The sequence below is a fragment of the Pongo abelii genome, chromosome 19, assembly GCF_028885655.2.
Source record: "Pongo abelii isolate AG06213 chromosome 19, NHGRI_mPonAbe1-v2.0_pri, whole genome shotgun sequence".
In the NCBI taxonomy this organism is placed as follows: Eukaryota; Metazoa; Chordata; class Mammalia; order Primates; family Hominidae; genus Pongo; species Pongo abelii.
The window spans coordinates 7,484,079-7,505,317 of record NC_072004.2 but is presented as its reverse complement, the minus strand read 5'-3'; the positions used below and the strand labels follow the sequence as shown (position 1 = coordinate 7,505,317).

Sequence of the window (21,239 nt, the reverse complement as noted above, 5' to 3'; positions counted from 1 at the left end):
GAGTGAGGCTCCATCTCAAAAAAAAAGACAATAGCAATAAACATTAAGAAATAAGTGTAATAGGAATGACACACACAAAGAAGGAATGGCACAGAGCCTATATGCAGAAGCCCACAAACCCTTATTTAACAACATAAGCCAAGATCCAAAGAAAATGATAGATTCTCAGATGGGAAAGCTGAAAAAATAAGAAAAATCAATTATCTCGAGATAAATATAATACAATGCAATTTCAATTGGAATCCCAAATTTTCATTGTGTGTGTGTGTGAGTTGGGTAAATTTATCATAAATGTATAGGAACGAGTAAGTGTCACTAGTTGTTTAAAGAAATACTGGATTTGGGCCAGGCACGGTGGCTCACGCCTCTAATCCCAGCACTTTGGGAGGCTGAGGCCGGCAGATCACGAGGTCAGGAGATCGAGACCATCTGGCCAACATAGTGAAAACTCGTCTCTACTAAAAATACAAAAAATTAGCTGGGCATGGTGGCACGCGCCTGTAGTTCCAGCTACTCTGGAGGCTGAGGCAGGAGAGTTGCTTGAACCCGGGACGTGGAAGTTGCAGTGGGCCGAGATCCTGTCACTGCACTCCACACTGGTGACAAAGTGAGACTCCGTCTCTCTCTCTCTCTCTTTAGGCCAAGGCGGGTGGATCACCTGAGGTCAGGAGTTCAAGACAGCCTGGCCAACATAGTGAAATCCATCTCTACTGAAAATACAAAAATTAGCCTGGCAGTGGTGGCCCATGCCTGTAATCCCAGCTACTAAGGGGGCTGAGGCAGGAGGATCTCTTAACCAGGGAGGAGGAGGTTGCAGTGAGCAGAGATTGTGCCACTGCACTCCAACCTGGGCAACAGAGCGAGACTCTGTCTCAAAAAAAATAAATAAATAAAATACTGGAGGCCAGGCAAGGTGGCTCACGCCTGTAATCCCAGCACTTTGGGAGCCCAAGGTGGGTGAATCACTTTCAGCTCAGGAGTTCCAGACCAGTCTGGGCAACATGGCAAAACCCCGTCTATACTAAAAATACAAAACTTAGCCAGCCTTGGTGTGCATGCCTGTAATCCCAGCTACTCGAGAGGCTGAGGCAGGAGAATCCCTTGGACCTGGGAGGCAGAGGTTGCAATGATCTGAAATCGTGCCACTGCACTCCAGCCTGGACGACACAGTGAGAGCTATCTCAATAAATAAAACAAATAATATAAAATAACATAAATAATAACATTTAAAATAATAAGTAAATAATAAGCAACAGAATGGGGAGGGGGTCCTATTTGCCTTGCCAGATTTTAGAGAACTTAGTATAGGCCAGGCAGGTACAGTGGCTCACGCCTGTAATCCCAGCACTTTGGGAGGCCAAGGCAGTGGATCACATGAGGTCAGGAGTTCAAGACCAGCCTGACCAACATGGTGAAACCCCATCTCTACTAAAAATACAAAATTAGCCAGGCGTGGTGGCACATGCCTGTAATCCCAGCTACTTGGGAGGCTGAGGCAGGAGAATCACTTGAACTCGAGAGGTGGAGGTTGCAGTGAGCTGAGATCACGCTACTGTACTCCAGCCTGGGCAACAAGAGTGAGACTCCATCAAAAAAAAAAAAAAAAAAGAAAAGAAACGAGAAAAAAAAGAAAACTTACTATATAACTACTGGAATGAGGTCGATGTGACATATGGAGTGGTAGACAAACCAAGGAAAGCAAGTAACAAATACAGGAGATGTTCTCATACAGGAGAATTATTATATGGCCAAAATTAGCATTTCAATTTAATTGGAACACATTAGATATATTTGTTCTTTTGTTCTTTTTGTTATCTTTGTGTGTGTGTGTGTGTGTGAGACAGAGTTTCGCTCTCATTGCCCAGGCTGGAGTGTAATGGTGCGATCTTGGCTCACCGCAACCTCCGCCTCCTAGGTTGAAGTGATTCTCCTGCCTCAGCCTCCCGAGTAGCTGGGATTACAGGCGTACGCCACCACACCCGGCTAATTTTTTTTTGCATTTTTAGTAGAGACAGGGTTTCTCCATGTTGGTCAGGCTGGTTTCGAACTCCTGAGCTTAAGTGATCTGCCCACCTCGGCCTCCCAAAGTGCTGGGATAACAGGCGTGAGCCACCATGCCCGGCCCCTATCTCTTTTTTTTCTTTTTCTTTTTTGAGATGGAGTCTGGCTCTCTCACCCAGGCTGGAGTGCAATGGCGCGATCTTGGCTCACTGCAACATCCACCTCCTGGGTTCAAGCGATTCTCCTGCCTCAGCCTCCCAAGTAGCTGGGATTACAGGTGCCTGCCGCCACGTCCGGCTAATTTTTTGTATTTTTAGTAGAGACAGGGTTTCGCCGTGTTCCCCAGGCTGGTCTCAAACTCCTGAGCTCAGGCAATCCACCCGCCTTGGCCTCCCAAAGTGCTAGGATTACAGGCGTGAGCCACCGCACCCGGCTCCTATCTCTTAAAAATATATTTTTTGCCCAACACACATTTCCAAGTTGCCTTGGGGGGAAAAAAATAAATGAAGCTGGCACAACTGAAAAAATAAAACTGGGGCCTTGGCCAGGCACAGTGGCTCAGGCCTATAATCTCAGCACTTTGGGAAGCTGAGGTGGGAGGATCATTTGAGCCCAGGAGTTTGAGACCAGCGTGAGCAGCATAGTAAGACCCTATCTCTATCAAAAATTTAGGCTGGGCATGGTGGCTCACGCCTGTAATCGCAGCACTTTGGGAGGCCAAGGTGGGCAGATCACTTGAGGTCAGGAGTTCGAGGCCAGTCTGGCTAACACGGTGAAAACCCTTCTCTACTAAAAATACAAAAGTTAGCCAGGCATAGTGGCGTGCACCTGTAATCCCAGCTACTCGGGTAGCTGAGGCATGAGAATCACATGAACCTGGAAAGTGGAGGTTGCAGTGAGCCGAGATTGCACCACTGCACTCCAGCCTGGGTAAGGAAATGAGACTGTCTCCAAAAAAAAAAGATACTACAAAGTCAAGAGACAAACAATAGATAGGAACAATGATGCAGAAAGCTCATATCAAAATTATCAAGGAGGCCCGGCCAGGTGGCTCACGCCTGTAATCCCAACACTTTGGGAGGCCAAGGCAGGTGGATCGCCTGAGGTCAGGTGTTTGAGACCAGCCTGGCCAACATGGCACAACCCTGTCTCTACCAAAAATACAAAAATTAACCGGGTGTGCTGGCGGGCGCCTGTAATCCCTGCTACTCAAGAGGCTGAGGTGGGAGAATCGCTTGAACCCAGGTGGTGGAGGTTGCAGTGAGCCAAGATTAAACCACTGCATTCCAACCTGGGCGACAGGGAAAGACTCTGTCTCAAAAATAAATAAGTATATACATAAATAATTAAGTTCATAAAGAAATAAAATTTAAAATGAATTAGAGCTCTGCCAGGGGAAGTACTGACATATGATATTTATTGAGTGGGAAAAGTAAGATGCATGAAAGTGTGTATGGTATGATCCAATTTTGGTACAACAATGACCAAAACCCAGTGATCCTTTTCTATATGATGAGGGGTGTGTGTGTGTGTGTGTGTGTGTGTGTGTGTGTGTGTGTGCGTGCGTGCATGTGTGTATATTATGCATTCACGATAAAATTGTGCATAGGTGGATGCATGTGTAATAAAGCTATTTTTTTAAGACAAATACTAAGACCAATTCATTGCAAAAAGAAAAAGGCCCCGATAAGAAAATAAAAATTAGCTATAAGCCCCTCCCCCATATACCACAAGAAACATCATATATATTTTTTTCTATCCTTATGTGTGTGTTTACTTTTTTATTTATTTATTTATTTGAGACGGAGTTTCGCTCTTGTTGCCTAGGCTGGAGTGCAATGGCGCAATCTCAGCTCACTGCACCCTCCGCCTCCTGGGTTCAAATGATTCTCCTGCCTCAGCCTCCCAAGTAGCTGGGACTACAGGCATCTGCCACCAGGCCCGGCTAATTTTTTGTATTTTTAGTAGAGCCGGGGTTTCACCACGTTGGCCAGGCTAGTCTCAAACTCCTGACCTCAGGTAATCCTCCCACCTCGGCCTCCCAAAGAGCTGGGATTACAGGCATGAGCTACCACGCCCGGCCTGTGTGTTTACTTTGCACAAAAGTAGGATCTTATAGTTCATATCGCTTTTTTTTTTTTTTTTGAGACGGAGTTTTGCTCTTGTTGCCCAGGCTGGAGTGCAATGGCACACTCTCGGCTCACTGCAACCTCCACCTCCCGGGTTCAAGCGATTTTCCTACCTCAGCCTCCCGAGTAGCTGGGATTACAGGCGGGCACCACCATGCCTGGCTAATTTTGTATTTTTTTTTTAGTAGAGACGGGGTTTCACCATGTTGGCCAGGCTGGTCTTGAACTCCCGACCTCAGGTGATCTGTCCGCCTCAGCCTCCCAAAGTGTTGGGATTACAGGCGTGAGCCACCACGCCCGGCTCATATTGCTTTGACATTCATATTTCTTCTAGTCAACTTTTCTCATCTGTCTCTGAGCATTTGCTGATGCTCTTTTCTCTCCAAATCACCCCTCCTTTAAGCTCCCGTTTAAATGTTACCTTCTCTGAGAAAGCTTCCCTTTAACGTGCCTGACAGACAGCGGTTGACGGCTCTGAATTTTATCATCACAGGCTCTCTCCCTTTCCTTGAAGCATGTTTAGGTCTACCTTGTATGAGAGTTTCTCGTGTGTTCCTCACCTCTCCTGTTAAACTGGGGAGCTCCTTGGGGGCAGGATCTCTGCCTCTTTCATAACTGTGTCCTCACGGTGCCTAGAATGCACACAGTAGGCACTTCATAAGCATCACTGTACAAAAGGGACGTAGGCTTCCTGTCTCTCTTGCATGGAGTTATCTCAAGATGGTGCGCACTAAATTAGTCAAGGTGAAGGGGGTAGATGCTTGGACACTGGAAGGAAGAGATCAAAGCTGAGAAGCAGCCTCCAAGGCCTGGGGGATCCCCTTGGGACCACCCAGATCCACCCTCCACTCCTTCCCTGGGCTCTTTCAACTGCTCAGAAAGGAACAACCCACACACAGGGCTCTGTGTATGATATATATTTATATATATAATTGCTCTCATTTTATTTTACTTAATCCTCTTTTTACAGTAGATCTGACACAGGCATTAAATAACTGCAGAGAGAGACCATAGTAGGGCGGGTGCAGGAAAACATGGGGGCCCGAAGGGAAGAAACACAGATCCAGCTAGAGAAAAAGGGAAGGGTCCACCTGTGGGTGGAGTGTAGAGGCTGCAGCATTAAAAAAAGAAAAAGGAGGTTAGAGAAGATGAGGAAGTGAAGGGATGCTGGAGGACAAAGGGTTAAAATGCCTCTACAGCTACAGAATATTCAGAGCAGGAGGCAGGAGGCCCCTCATTTGACATTCTATGGGCATTATGGGTTTTTTTGTTTTTGTTTCTGTTTTTTTTTAAAGGCAAAGGGGTCTGAAGAGATGGAGCCAAGACATTCAGAGGCTAGATTTGGAATTTTCAGGCCAGCATGCAGAGGAAAGGGAAGGAGTTAGTGATTAGTTGATAACTTGCTAAAAGAAGTCAGAGAGAGGATGGCGGGGGCAGATCTGGGCTCAGGGGAAGGAGGTGGAATAGTCCCAAAGCCAGCCGATGTTTCCAAGGTGGCCACTGGGGACAGAGCCAGAATGGCCGCCCCTCCCCCAGAACTCCCTGGGAAGTGGAACTTGAAGGATATTCTGGGAAGGCGAATGGGGGAAGGGAGCCATCCGTAAAAACAAAGTGGATATTCAGCCTAGGTCAACCCCGCCCCTCTGGGTAGCAGCTATTTGGGTGATAGAAGGGCCTAGGAAGAAACTGAAGGCCAGGCGCGGTGGCTCACGCCTGTAATCCCAACACTTTGGGAGGCCGAGGCAGGTGGATCACCTGAGGTCGGGAGTTCGAGACCAGCCTGACCAACAAGGAGAAACCCCCATCTCTACTAAAAAAATGCAAAACAAAAAAAACCAGAAATTGGCTGGGCGTGGGTGGCGCATGCCTGTAATCCCAGCTACTCGGGAGCCTGAGCTGGGAGAATCGCTTGAACCTGGGATGCGGAGGTTGCGATGGGCTGAGATTGCGCCATTGCACTCCAGCCTGGGCAACAAGAGCGAAACTCCATCTCAAAAAAAAAAAAAAAAAAAGAAAGAAAGAAAAACTGCTGAAGTCGGGGGCTGCTAGAGGATTTTCAGGAAGGGTCAACACAGGCCTCGCTTCCAGTCCCTCATTTCCCAGCTCACAGAGTCACCAGAGGGTGAGAAGCACAGAACGTGCCAGCAAAGAGGGAAAAGGCCACAGAACCACCTTGTCGTCAATTACAAAGGGGTGCATTTCAGAGGAGGGAATAGGGATGGAGAGGAGGAGAAGACCTGCCCAGGAGCCAGATAAGTTCAAAGTCACCAAGATGGCAACTGTGTAGACAGGGAGAAAGTGTCAGAGATCAAGGGACAGTGGCTAGAGCTTAGGAATGGAAGGAGGGAGTGCCACATTCATCTCTGGAAGCAAAGGGGTGAAATGAGACGCGTGTGCACGTTTGTGTGTGGTGGGGGGGGGGTGTAGGTGGGTGGGTGGGTCAGTGGGCACTTCTATAACTCTCAGGGGATATGCAGGCAGGAGAGTGGATAGCTCTCACAGCTAAACCAGAACTAGAAAGGCTCCTAACTCCTCTGTGGCCATCTTAGCCCAGCTCCCTCTCTGACTGATCTGAGGTTGGGAGAAGTTGGTGGGAAAGGTGAGTGACAGGGAACCGCAATGGACTTCAGGCTGGGTTGAGAAGTCAAGGAAAAGGGTGTGAGGCTCAGACAAGTCATAGCTCTGTTATCAAAAATACCTTTGGGGTGGGTGAGGGAGGGATCAGGCAGGGTCAGGGATATTCCAGGAGCATCCACAGGAGAGAGATGGGGTGGGAGGAAGGGGCTTCAGGTTTTGTTGATGCGGAGTTTGAAGGCCACGCGGCCGGCGAACTTGTCTCGCTCATCGTCTGTGGCGATGTTGGCGGCGTTGATGCGACATTCTACATTCACCTCCACATTGGGGGTCACATTCAGGAACTTCACGGCCACCAGGGGCTGTGTGTAGTTGACCTGGGCCGGAGGAGCAGTGCAGGGTCTAGGCGTGGGGCAACGCGGCCTCCTTCCCGAGCTCACCACCCGCACCCGCCATCAGCCTGGGCCTCCCCTGGGACTTACGTGGAACTTTTTGCCATAGTAGGGGAAATACATGAGGTCGATGTTGCCGTTGGCGGGGAACATGACGAAGTTGCCGAGATTCTCAGCATCTTCATCTCGCTGTGGGGGTGCAGGAAGAAACGGGGTGAGCCAGTTAGGGATGGCAGGCACCCAGGAGCTCACCAGACTTCCATTTGTTCTTTTGTTCTTCCTTCGCCCCAATTATTCCTGTCTCAAGTCTGCCTCCCTGGAGCTGTGAGTCTGTGTGTGTGTGTCTGCATGTGCATGTGTAGATGAGGGGATGGTCTGTCTCTGTCATCATTCTAGGAACTCCTGAAGGCTGCTAATGGCACGAAAGCCTCCTACTCCACTCCTACCCCAAGTTCTTACCCCATCCTCAGGAATCAGTTTCTGGAGCAGAGCCAAGAAAGAACAGATACATGATTAAGGGTTGAATAGGAAGCAAGGAAGGGGATGTGGAGGGAGCAGCAAGTTTCTAGAAAGGACAGACTGGGGGGGAAGGGGGGAACAGGGTCCCAAGGACAACGAAGTGGTGGCAGATGGTGCTAACAGATCAGCAGCTACCAGACACCTAGAAGGAACTGACGGGTGGGGGCCATATGGGAGGGAGAGCGAAAGATACGGACAATCTGGGAATGAAGGAGAAGGTGGAAGCGTTAGGGAGAGAAGCCAGAGGCCAGGGTGTTGGTGGAGGAGGGCGTGTGTCTGGCCCCTAGGAGAGCAGGCCTCTGCATCCTAGAGAGAAGCAAGAGGAGTGCGGGGCCCTCGGAGTTCAAGCTACAGTGGAACCCAAAAGCCCACTCTTACCCCCTTGTTTCTATGGTGATGGGGCCTCTAGGAGCAAAGAAGATAGGGAGAGACAGGTGAATTACACAGAAACCATGAAGGACACTCAGGTGAGCCACTCAGGTGAGCCACTCAGGTGAGCAGGCAGACGAACTCACCTTCCCAGCACAGGTAACATTCATGCTCTGGTTTGCTCCTGCATAGAAGTTGATGACCTGGAGTGAGGGTGGAAGGTGAAGAGAGTCAGAAGAAGAAGTTGTCAAAGATGGGCATCCAGACCAAGCTAAGCCGGGGACTGTAGTCCCAACTACTAGTGAAGTTGAAGCGGGAGGATAGCTTAATTCCAGGAGTTCAAGGCCAGCCTGGGCAACATAGCAAGACCCTGTCTAAAAAAAAAAAAAAAAAAGGCATCCAGCCTTCTAACTGCAGAGCTTAGCCTCCAAGGGTCCCACCTCTCTTTTCCTCTCAGCTACACAAACATCCAAGTCTCTCTCACGCCCATTAGCCCCAGTGAAAGAATGCAACTGTCTGCAGGTGGTGTCCCCAGATCCTTCCTCCATTCACCCTGGGAACCAAGGTCATAGGTACCCGGTTCATCTTGATGAAGACACAGGGCTGCCCAGTGCTGTAACCATAGTGGGTGGGGTCCCCGATGCCGGAGCAGTTGCCCAGCTGGGTCCGGTTGAATTGGCAGGCACGTTTGGGGTAGTTGAGGACTCCATTATCTGGCTGTTCGTAATAGCGCCCAGGGCGGCAGACATCATTCTTTTGGGCTTGGATAGAGTCGTTGTAAGCTAAAGAGATGGGAGGGAGAGAGTCAGGGGCCAGATGTTCCACTTCCAAGGTCCCCGGTCCCCTGCCCGAAGTCCTGAACTGCCACATAACCAGGCCCACACTCACGTTCCAAGAACTTGTTGAGCTTCTGAACATGCTGGTACCAGCTTTCAGTGTCACTGACATTGACAATGACATCAAGGTTCTCAGTCTTGGGGCGAATCATCAAGCCTACAGTCGACAAAGGCAGAAGTTGGGGGTATCTATAAGATGAGGGGCTGCACAGAGAGGAAAGAAAATGGACACAGGGAACACCAGGGTGGGGACAGCGGTGAATATCTGAGATCGTCTTCATGGGAGGGTGATCTCCTGTGGTTATCTGCCACATGCCCAAATTACACAGCTCCCAACTGCAGTAAATGGGAAGGTGGACAGATTTCAAGAACTTCCAGGCACGTGGGGATTGGGTCATCAAAATCAAACTCCTGGAAGGAACTATGAGTTCCTTCTGGAGGTTTGGGGGCACAAGAGCAGTTAGAGTAGCTGGCAGGGGGAGCCTCCACACTCACCCGGTGTGGCCAGTCGGTCCTGGTACTTGGGAGTATGGTCGGAGACAGTCTGCAGCATCACCCACATGGTGAGGGTGAACATGGCGGTGAGGAACCCATAAAAAACGAGGTAGAAGAGGAGGATAAAGGCTAGGGAGGAGGAAACAGGGTCAGCAGGGCCCAAGGTTCCCACCATAATCTCACCTATCCCCACGCACCCCTCTACCCACTTTGAAATTCTGCACTGGGACTGATCACAGAGCCACAGGGATGTCTTAGAGCCTTCCTCTGAGAGCAAAATGAGACAAACTGGAAACAGGCAGTTGTGTCTGGCTTCTAGCCATGACTCCCAGCCCCCTCCTGGTCCTAGGGCACAGTGAAGCCCGACCTTGTGGAGGTCTGTTATTTTGCCTCCAATTACACTTCCAACTTCTCAACCATGCATAGTCCTGACAAGGCACACATCTGTTACCTTTGCATTTGTACTCATGCTTAAAGCTGTGCTAGCATGGTGACTTTTTAAGCGGGTACTGGCCACCATTCACAAGCAAACCCTCATACCATCCCACAGAGCCTGGACCCTCAGATTTGAATAGCAAAATCTCTCTCCTGGGGCCCTTCAGAAGCCAAACTTTGAACACAGTCCCTGAAAATGAAAGACCTAACACTCTAGCCTAGCTACAAATCTCTCAGAGACAGCTTGTTAGAACCTTCAATAGTCACCCCACCCTCAGTTCACACCCAGCACCCAGGGCAGAGGCAGGGAGGTAAGGCAGAATCTCCCACAGCCTTCCCTTGGTGGGATCCCTCCATGGCTCCCCCGCCTGAAGTAAGGGCCCAAAGGCCTGCTGTTCCCACCACCCTGGACTCCCAATCCTTCCATCTCAGAGGACACTTCTTCCATGAAGTCCTCTGGTTCTCCCAAGCACTGCTGGATTCTTCCCATCCCAGGGGCTGGAGTTTGAGTTCCCTGAGGGAATGGATTGCATGGGACCCACCTCGTGTAGGCCCCTGAATGGGTGGACTGATGGGGACTTTGCCCAGTGTGGAAAGATTGTAAATCGTGTCACACAGTGTCCTCTGTCCCCTGTGACTCAACGTCCCAGCTTGACCATCCCTCTTGGAAGAATTCCACCCTTCACCTGCACCTGTACCGGTCACCAGACCCACCCCCACCCCCGACCACTACAACTCCCTGAGTCCTGCCATGGCCAGCCTGGGGAGGCTCCCAAGTCATCCGACTGTCACAGACACCTGGCTGGCTGATGCACACAAATCACCACAGTGATCACTCCTCCCTCCGCCACCGACATGGGAGCAAAACCTGCAGCCTCGGAAAAACTCATACTATCAGCAGCCCCCCAACCCAAAAAGCAGTCCCAGAAGGCTCCCAAGGCCAGGCGGTGGGATACAGACAACTTCCGCCGTGAAGAACCCCCCTAACACACCCCCCCAAGACCCGCCCCCTCATGAACGTTCCCAGGGTCCAGGGGGTGGGCACGAGCTAAAAATAGACGGGGCTGCGGAGCTAGTGAGAGCCTGAGGGAGGGAAGGGGCGCTCTTTGGAGGTGGGGGACGCCCGTGTGGAGCGGACAGGCCCCGAGAGGGAGTGTGAGCGCCGCGGCGCGGACACGCAGGCAGAGCTGGCGACCCCCCGCCCGAGGGGGCTCCGCGGGGGGCGGGAAGGCGGCTGTGACCTACTTTCTCCGCCTCCGCACGGCCAGCCGGGGAGATTAGACTGGCGATTCGGCCCCCTCCCAGCCCAGAGCCCGGCAGGGAGGCTGGACGCCGGGGACCCGGGAGGGGAGCTGGGGCTGCGTCGGCGGGACCCTGCGCCCCCGAGGCGTCGCCCCGCGGCTTCCCCCCGCCCCTTGCGTGCCGGCCCTGCGTACCCCAGCTGGTCCCGGTGCGGCCCATAAACTGGTGCGTCCTCGGGTTCCACACGAACTCCTTCCACTCCTCAACCACCTGCCCGCAGCTCTTCTTCTCTTTCTGGATGACCATCTTGGCGGCGCGGGGCGAGCCCGGGCGCGGGGCGGGGGGTTGCGGAGAAGCAGGGGCGCCGCGCGCTGAAGCCCTCCACACACCCAAAAGCGCGGGGAGCGAAGGCGGCAGGAGCAAAGGAGACCCCCCTCAGATATGCAGCTGCTGCAGATTCCGGGGTGCACGGCCACGCGCTGCGGGGTGCTGGCAGCGCGGCGGAAGATGCACCGATCCTAGGCCCCCCAACTGCGATGAAAAGGGGTGCTGTCAGAGCAGGGGAGAATAACAAGAGGAAGGGGTATGAATGCAGCTTCACCCCCCCAAACCGGCTAGAAACAAAACGAAAAGGGGTGCAAAAACAGACGGCTACAAAAACCGAGCAGAACGCAGAAAAAAAGCGGGGTACAAAAAGGCAGAGAGAGGTGGGGGAGGGGGCCGCCCCGAAATCCAAGATGCAAAGAAGCTGTGGAACGAAGCTCAAGGATCGCTCCGCCAAGCGGAGACCACTGCACCAGTGGTGGCTCAGCCGCGGGGGTGGGGCGGGGACGCGCAGTTGGGGGACAGCCAGGGATGGGGGACCCCCCAGGCGGAGGCTCCGCTCCTCAGCAGTGCGGGGCCCGCGGTCGCCGAGCGCGGTCTTTATACTCTGCGGCTCTGGGGGTGCCCGCCCCCTTCCCACCCCCAGAAGCTCCGCCTCCTCGCCACTGGCCCAGGCGACCTCATACATATGTAAATATGGAGAGGTTGGGCCCGCCCCCCTGACTCCTCTTAGGGACCTGGCTGTCTCTCCATTACCCCCACCCCAGGTACTAGACTGGGACAGGATGGGAGGAAGAGATAGAGGGCGTGTCCGGGCGGAGTAGAGGGAAAGATAACCCCAGAGAAACGCAACGACAGAGAGAGAAGCCGATATATGCTCAAAGGTGGGGGCCCCAGGCAGGGAGTTAGAAAGAGACTAAGATACAGATGCGGCGGAAGAGTCCGGGAGCAGATGGGGCAGAATGGCAGAGGAATAAAGAGCTAGAGATCAAGAAAAAGAGCGAAGAGACCAGCCGGGAGGCTGGCCGAGCCAGGAGGGAAGCTAGGACAGGCCTCGCAGAGATGGATAAAGGCCACCCCCAGAGGGACGTTCCTCTGTTGGGAGCCGCTACCAGTCCCCCAGACGCTTCCTTCTCCAATCTCACAGCCCCTGCCCACACCACCTGGCTCTGTCCACGTGCAGAGGCTTCCCCATCTTCCCATCACGTCTCCCTGAAGCCCTCTCAACACCACATTCCCAGTCCCCAGCACTGCCCTGAGACCCCAGCCCTGCAGCCAGGTCTACTTCGGTTCTCTGCCTCCCGGCACCCTCACCCCCACGTCTGAACTCACCTCCTTATGTGTTTACTTGGGTCAACAAACATTTATTGAGCACCTCTATAGACTGTGTGCTGTAGCCCTGGGGAGGCCAGAGAGGTTACACCGAAGCCACAGCTCTCACGGGGCTCACAGTCTAGGGCGGGAGTATACTTGCTCTAAATACCACATGTTAAGAATCATTATCTCAAGCCGGGCACGGTGGCTTATGCGTGTAATCCCAGCACTTCGGGAGGCCAAGGCGGGAAGATCACGAGGTCAGGAGTTCGAGACTAGCCTTGCCCACATGATGAAACCCCGTCTCTAAAATGCAAAATTAGGCCGGGCGCGGTGACTCACGCCCAGCACTTTGGGAGGCCGAGGCGGGTGGATCACGAGGTCAGGAGATCGAGACCATCCTGGCTAACACGGTGAAACCCCGTCTCTACTAAAAATACAAAAAAAAATTAGCTCGGCGTGGTGGCGGGCGCCTGTAGTCCCAGCTACTTTGGAGGCTGAGGCAGGAGAATGGCATGAACCCGGGAGGCGGAGCTTGCAGTGAGCCGAGATCGCGCCACTGCACTCCAGCCTGGGCGACAGAGCTTCCGTCTCAAAAAAAAAAAAAAAAAAAAAAAAAAAAAAAATTAGCTGGGCGTGGTGGTGGGCGCCTGTAGTCCCAGCTACTCAGGAGGCTGAGGCAGGAGAATTGCTTGAACCCGGGAGGCGGAGCTTGCAGTAAGCTGATACCGCGCCATTGCACTCCAGCCTGGGCAATAGAGTGAGACTTCGTCTCAAAAAAAAAAAAAAAAAAAAAATCATTATCTCTGCCAGGCCCAGTGGCTCATGCCTGTAATCCCAGCTCTATAGGAGGCCGAGGCCGGTGGATCACCTGAGCAAAGGAATTCGAGACCAGAGTTCAGGAGTTCAAGACCGGCCTGGCCAACATGGTGAAACTGCGTCTCTACTAAAACTACAAAAATTAGCCGGGTGCGGTGGTGGAAGCCTGTAATCCCAGCTACTCCAGAGGCTGAGGCAGGAGAATTGCTTGAACCTGGGAGGTGGAGGTTGCAGTGAGCCGAGATTGTGTCATTGCACTCCAGCCTGGACAAGAGCAAAACTCCATCTCAAAAAAATGGTATGCATTGAATGAATGAATGGGAGTTGGGGCTGGCCTCTGAAGGGCAGGTAGTCTTCCAGGACAAAGGAATGAAATGCACAGAGGTGTGAAGTCAGGAGTAAGCAGTCTACCCCAGGAGTAGCTGGCTTGGCTCCAGGAGAGGACTAGTCAGAGACTAGTGGGAAAGGAGGTTGGGGACACAGCATGGGTGTAGATTGCAGAGTACCCTGCAGGTTAGACTGAAGAATCAGGACTCTATCCTGTAGGCTAAGAAGAAGCCACTGAAGAACTTTCAGCTGAGGAGTGCCCTAATTAAAGCTGTATTTTGAGAAAATTAGTCCCGAGTCTGCTGCAGAATAGACTGAAGCAGGGCCAGCTGCAGAATTGTCAGGATCCAGTGCAAAATGGAAATGCAGGGACCCTTGTTCAAAACCTAGGGAAAAAAGTGCCCTTAGAGGTACTAAAATATAAATTTTTTTTTTTTTTTTTTTTGGAGACAGAGTCTCACTGTGTCACCCAGGCTGGAGTGCAGTGGCATGATCTCTGTTCACTGCAGCCTCTGCCTCCAGGGTTCAAGCGATTCCTCCCTCAGTCTCCTGGGTAGCTGGGACTACCACCACGCCCAGCTAATTTTTGTATTTTTTTGTAGAGATGGGATTTCACCATGTTGGCCAGGCTAGTTTTGAGCTCCTGACCTCAAATGATCCACCTACCTTGGCCTCCCAAAGTGCTGGGATTACAGGTGTGAACAACCGCACCTGGCCTAAACTATTTTCCTTTCATCCATAGTTCTTTCAGCTTCTCATGGTTTTTTGTTTTAGAGACAGGGTCTTGCTATGTCACCCAGACTGGAGTGCAGTGACGTGATCTTGGCTCACTGCAACCTCCACTTCCCAGGTTCAAGCAATTCTTCTGTCTCAGCCTCCTGAGTAGCTGGGATTACAGGCACGGGCCACTATGCCCGGCTGATTTTTGTATTTTTACTAGAGACAGGGTTTTGCCATGTTGGCCAGGCTGGTGTGGAACTCCTGGACTCCTAGACTCAAGGGATCTACCCACATCAGCCTCCCAAAGTGCTGAAATTACAAGTGTGAGCCACCATACCCAGCATGTCCATGAACGACCTTCCAGTGTCGCCCTCCAGGTAGCTGGGGCTGCAGGCACGCATCACCACGCCTGGCTTTCTCATGGTGTTTTTTTCTTTGCTATTTAATGTTTAAATTTTTTTTTTCTTTTTTCAAGACAGAGTCTCATTCCGTCGCCCAGGCTGGAGTGCAATGGTGCGATCTTGGCTTGCTGCAACCTCCACCTCCTAGGTTCAAGCGATTCTCCTGCCTCAGCCTCCTGAGAAGCTGGGATTACAGGTGTGCACAACCACGCCTGGCTAATTTTTGTATTTTTAGTAGAGATGGGATTTCATCATGTTGGTCAGTCTGGTCTCGAACTCCTGACCTCATGATCCGCCCACCTTGGCCTCCCAAAATGCTGGGATTACAGGCATGAGCCACTGCACCCAGTCTCTCTCTCTTTAAGAGATGGGGGGGGGTCTCTTAAAAAAAAAAAGATGGAGGTCTCTATGTTGACGAGGCTGGTCTCAAACTCCTGGCCTCAAGCAATCCTGCCATCTTGGCCTCCCAAAGTGCTAGGATTACAGGTGTGAGCCTCCCCTAACATTTTTCTATCTTCAGTTTCCTGATAAGGAAGGAAGGACTGAAAGGAAAAAGAACTATGGGTTGCCTCAGCCTTCCCTTTCCTTCTATGTCATTGTTGCCAGTATAAGTGGCCAAAACAGGGACATGACTAAGAAAAGATCTGGTAAGATATGGTGATCATCCATGCCTCCTACAATGCCATTTCTTCCTTTCTGTGTTCATAGCCAAGTTCTGCTTCCAGTGGAGAGTGTGGTCTCTCAGCTGTCAGCACTCCCACTTATTCTTTTTTTTTTTTTTTTTTTGAGATAGTCTCTTGCTCTGTCACCTAGGCTGGAGTGCAGTGGCGTGATCATAGCGATCCAATCCTCCCAGCTCAGCCTCCTAAGTAGCTGGGAGTAGAGGTGGCTACTAGTCTCACCTGGCTAAATGCCTGTCTACTAGTCCACCTGGCTAAAATGCCTGGCTAATTTTTAAAGAAGTTTTTCATAGAGAGGGGGTCTCGCCATATTGCCAAGGCTTGTCTTGAACTCCTGGGCTCAAGGGATCCTCCTGCCTGGGTCTCTCAAAGTGCTGGGATTACAGGCAGGAGCCATTGTTGTTGAGGTTCCTTGCAGAGGGAGCTTTTCCATGTTCACGTCCAATTCAGCAGCTGGCTGTGCTCAGCCTCACGTATTCAGTTGCAGACATAACATGCTTACCTTATACTCATCTGGAGTCTGGCTGAACTCCCACACATTGTAGGTTCCCCCAGAATTCTGTGCCCATGTTGCATCTGGAACGCTGTGTGAATGGGACGTATCTCCTCTGCTCACACGCATGCGCCAATGCTCCACTGGACGTTACTTACAAAGTACAAATTCAAAGATAGAACTATGAAGAATTTCAAGACAGCGATGGCATTCAGCTCCATGAATGTCTGGGGGGGAAAAAAGCAACAGCAGAGTTTTAAACCAAACAACTATGAGCATGGGCCTTGCGCCACTGTGCAGGTCGCACGTCAGGAGGCTGACCTTGGACTGGAGGGAGTGGGTTTGAGGACGTGGGTGGCAGTTTGGATGTGAGGTGTTGAGAACTCGGGCTAAGGATTTAAGGTGACAGTTGAAAGGAGAAGAAAAACCTCTCCAAGGAAAACCAGCAAGATTTGAAGAAAGATTAAAAGAGGTGGAGATAATGATTCTTTTTTTTTTTTCTTGAGACAGAATCTCGCTCTGTTGCCCAGGCTGAAGCACGATGACATGATCTTGGCTTACTGCAACCTCCGCCTCCTGGGTTGAAGCGATTCTCCTGCCTCAGCCTCCTGAGTAGATGGGATTACAGGCTCCCACCACCGTACCCGGCTAATTTTTGTAGTTTTAGTAGAGATGCCGTTTCACCATGTTGGCCAGGCTGATTTTAACTCTTAAACTCAGGTGACCCACCCACCTTGGCCTCCCAAAGTGCTGGAATTGTAGACGTGAGCCACCATCCCTGGCCCACTCAATGCATATCTAATGAGCATTTGCTTAGAGCCAGGTGCTATTACTATTGTGGTCCCTGTGTTCCTGGGGCTGCCACTCCAGTAGACAATTAACGAAAGCAAACAAATACAATGTTTATATTATTATTATTATTATTATTATTATTTTGAGATAGAGTCTTGTTCTATTGCCCAGGCTGGAGGGCAGTGGTACAATCTTGGCTCACTGCAACCTCATCTCCCGGGTTCAAGCAATTTTCCTGTCTCAGCCCCCCGAGTAACTGGGATTACAGGCATGCACCACCATGCCTAGCTAATTTTTGTGTTTTAGTAGAGACCAGTTTCACCATGTTGGCCAGGCTGGTCTCCAACTCATGACCTCAAGGGATCTGCCTGCCTCGGCCTCCCAAAGTGCTGGGATTACAGGCATGAGCCACCGCACCCAGCCTAATAATGTTAATATTATGCAGGAAAAAGAACAGGCTAAGGTACCAGAGAGTGCCTGGATGGTCAGGAATGGCCTTACTGAGAAGGCAACTTTTTTTTTTTTTTTTAGACGGAGTCTCTGTCGTCCAGGCTGGAGTGCAATGGCGTGATCTCGGCTCACTCCAACCTTCGCCTCCTAGGTTCAAGTGCTTCTCCTGCCTCAGCCTCCCAAGTGGCTGGGATCACAGGCGTGTGCCACCACGCCCAGCTAATTTTTGTATTTTAGTAGAGATGGTTTTTCACCATGTTGGTCAGGCTGGTCTCGAACTCCTGACCTCAGGTGATCCACCCGCCTCGGCCTCCCATAGTGCTGGGATTACAGGCATGAGCCACCGCAACCAGCCACAACTTTTTTTTTTGAGACAGTCTCTGTCTGTTGCCCAGGCTGGAGTACGGTGGTGCGACTGTGGCTTACTGCAGCCATGAACTCCGGTGAGGGAAATGACTTCATGTAAGACTCACACACTCAAAAGGAGGTCTGAGGAGAGGTAAGGGAAGAGATTTCCAGGAAGAAGGAAGTGAAAGTGCAAAGGCTGGGCTTTAATGAGCAAAGACAAGATGAACACAGCAAGAGACTAAAGAGCTAGGCAGGGGCCAAACCATAAAGGGTCCTTATAGACCCTAGAGAATGGTTGGATATTTTTGACCTCATATCCCATCTGGTGGATGTGGTGTGGATTTTAATCCACCCACCCTGGAAACAATTCTGTGTTTTCAGGAAGGAGAGTGACATAATCACATTTAATGAAAATTGGCCGGGCCCAGGGGCTTATGCCTATAATACCAGCACTTTGGGAGGGCCAGGTGGGCAGATCATTTGAGGTCAGGAGTTCAAGACTAGACTGGCCAATATGGCGAAACCCCATCTCTACTAAAAACACAAAAATTATCACGCCTGTAATCCCAGCACTTTGGGAGGCCTAGGCAGACGATCACTTGAGGTTAGGAGTTCCAGACCAGCCTGGCCAACATGTGAAACCCTGTCTCTACTAAAAATACAAAACTAGCTGGGCAGCCAGGTGCGGTTGCTCACGTCTGTGATCCCAGCACTTTGGGAGGCCGAGGTGGGAGGATCATGTGGTCAGGAGTTCAAGACTAGCCTGACCAACACATTGAAACCCCATCTCTACTAAAAATACAAAACATTAGCCAGGCATGGTGGTGGGCACTTGTAATCCCAGCTACTCGGGAGGCTAAGACAGGAGAATCATTTGAATCCAGGAGGCAGAGGTTGCAGTGAGCCGAGATTGCACCCTTACACTCCAGCCTTGGCAACACTGCGAGACTGTCTCAAAAAGAAAAAAGACCAGGCGGGGTGAGTCATACCTGTAATCCCCGCACTTCAGGAAGCCGAGGAGGGTGGATCACCTGAGGTCGGGAGTTTGAGACCAGCCTGACCAACATGGAGAAACCCCGTCTCTACTAAAACTACAAAACTAGCCCGGCGTGGTGGCACATGCCTGTAATCCCAGCTACTAGGGAGGCTGAGACAGGAGAATCACTTGAACCCGGGAGGCGGAGGTTGCAGTGAGCCGAGATTGTGCCATTGCACTCCAGCCTGGGCAACAAGAGTGAAACTCTGTCTGAAAAAAAAAAGGGGGGGCTGGGCGCGGTGGCTCACGCCTGTAATCCCGGCACTTTGGGAGGCCGAGGTGGGCGGATCACGAGGTCATGAGATCAAGACCACAGTGAAACCCCGTCACTACTAAAAATACAAAAAATTAGCTGGGCGCGGTGGTGGGCGCCTGTAGTCCCAGCTACTCCGGAGGCTGAAGCAGGAAACCGGGGAGGCAGAGCTTGCAGTGAGCCGAGATTGCGCCACTGCACTCCAGCCTTGGCCACAGAACCAGACTTCATCTCAAAAAAAAAAAAAAAAAAAAATTGGGCCGGGAGCGGTGGTTCACTCCTGTAATCCCAGCACTTTGGCAGACCGAGGAGGGTGGATCAACTGAGGTCAGAACTTCAAGACCAGCCTGCCGGGCACAGTGGCTCACACCTGTAATCCCAGCACTTTGGGAGGCTGAGGCAGGTGGATCACCCGAGGTCGGGAGTTCAAGACCAGCCTGACCAACGTGGAGAAACCCCGTCTCTACTAAAAATACAAAATTAGCTGGGGTGGTGGCACGTACCTGTAATCCCAGCTACTCGGGAGGCTGAGGCAAGAGAATCGCTTGAACCCGGGAGGCGGAGGTTGCGGTGCGCCGAGATCGCGCCATTACACTCCAGCCTGGGCAAAAAGAGCGAAACTCTGTCTCAAAAAATAAAAAAAGAAAAAGAAAAAGAAAAAGAAGTTCAAGACCAGCCTGGTCAACGTGGTGAAACCCCGTCTCTACTAAAAACACAAAAAAAATTAGGCGGGTGTTGTGGTGGGTGCCTGTAATCCCAGCTACTCAGGAGGCCAAGGCAGGAGAATCACCTGAACCCTGGAGGTGGAGGTTGCAGTGAGTCGAGATCGCACCATTGCACTCCAGCGTGGGTGACAGAGAGCGAGACTCCGTCTCAAAAAAAAAGAAAACTCGTGTGTGTGTTTTATCTCTTCAACTAGACTCTAAGCGCTCTAAGCTCTTTGAGAACAGGCCTTCGTCTTAGACTATTTATACTTTCTTCAAACTCGTGAAACCCATAGAGCTACCAAAGACAGTGCCTGGTTGAATTGGGCGTGAACATGGAAAGGCTCCTTCTGCAAGGAACCTCAGAACCAAACTGCTCTTTCCTTCCTCAGGCAAGCAGCACTGAAGGGGTCCAGCCTGTTTGGAAAGATAAGACCTGGTCCGATCCTCAAGATATAAAGCTTAGCAAACACAGCCAGGGGTGGCCTCTGGATTCCTGGCTCAGTCTCTGCCCTTGTACCCCATGTTCACTTGGAAAGAAATAAATGTCTTCTGCACACTGTAGGGGGTTTATGGAGTAAGGATGAGATACCTGTTGCTTCCTTTCCTTGCTGTCTTCTCCTGCAAGTTTGGAGGAGAGAACGGAGGAAGGGGGAGGGGCCCCAGCATTAAGCGCAATATTGGTGTTCTGAGGGAAACAAGCTGAGAAAGGGGAGATCTGAAAAATCTCCGGGAAAAGAGCTGTTACAAACTTCCAGCCTTTTCCTGGAACCCACCTTTCCCACCAGCATCTCCAGAAAGCAACCAGGGCATAAGAACCTTTACACCCCCTCTCTCATATCTAGACCTTGTCCTGATGTATCCGGAATTGGTGGGTTTTTGGTCTCACTAACTTCAAGAATGAAGCTGCAGAACCTCGCGGTTGAGTGTCACAGTTCTTAAAAGACGGCGTTTCCGGAGTTTGTTCCTTCTGATGTTCGGATGTGTTCGGAGTTTCTTCCTTCTGGTGGGTTCGTGGTCTCGCTGATCAGGTGTGAAGCTGCAGACCTTGGCGGTGAGTGTTACAGCTCTCAAGGCGGCGCGTCTGGAGTTGATGGTTCCTGCCAGTGGGTTCGCGGTCTCGCTGGCTTCAGGAGTGAAGCTGCAAACCTTCGTGGTGAGCGTTACAGCTCATAAAGGAAGTGTGGACTCAAAGAGCAAGCAGCACCAAGATTTATTGCAAAGAGCAAAAGAACAAAGCTTTCACAGACTGGAAGAGGACCTGAACGAGTTGCCACTGCTGGCTCGGGCAGTCTGCTTTTATTCTCTTATCTGGCCCCACCCACATCCTGCTGATTGGTCCATTTTACAGAGAGCTGATTGGTCCATTTTGACAGGGTGCTGATTGGTTTGTTTACAATCCCTGAGCTAGACACAAAAGTTCTCCACATCCCCACTAGATTAGCTAGATACAGAGTGTCAACACAAAGGTTCTCCAAGTCCCCACCAGAGTAGCTAGATACAGAGTGTCGATTGGTGCATTCACAAACCCTGAGCTAGACACAGGGTGCTAATTGGTGTGGTTACAAACCTTGAGCTAGATACAG

The 21,239-nt window shown here is 51.3% G+C and overlaps 1 protein-coding gene across 1 annotated transcript; it reads right to left on the bottom strand.

Moving 5' to 3' along the window:
• Positions 1–4,472: 4,472 nt before the first annotated feature.
• ATP1B2 (ATPase Na+/K+ transporting subunit beta 2) lies at positions 4,473–11,910 on the bottom strand. Its single transcript, XM_002826972.5, has 7 exons — positions 11,187–11,910; positions 9,316–9,444; positions 8,873–8,977; positions 8,561–8,766; positions 8,131–8,187; positions 7,187–7,285; positions 4,473–7,081 (listed from the first exon to the last, which is right to left on the bottom strand). Exons 1-7 carry the CDS (start codon positions 11,296–11,298, stop codon positions 6,917–6,919), a joined length of 873 nt encoding a protein of 290 aa, XP_002827018.3. The 5' UTR covers positions 11,299–11,910; the 3' UTR covers positions 4,473–6,916.
• Positions 11,911–21,239: the final 9,329 nt, after the last annotated feature.

Coding starts and splice junctions, on each gene's coding strand:
- ATP1B2 (XM_002826972.5), bottom strand. CDS start 11,298: ATGGTCATCCAGAAAGAGAAGAAGAGCTGCGGGCAGGTGGTTGAGGAG. Junction 9,445..11,186: donor CCGCACCGGGACCAGCTGGG/GTACGCAGGGCC, acceptor CCTCCTCCCTAG/CCTTTATCCTCCTCTTCTAC. Junction 8,978..9,315: donor GGACCGACTGGCCACACCGG/GTGAGTGTGGAG, acceptor TGTCGACTGTAG/GCTTGATGATTCGCCCCAAG.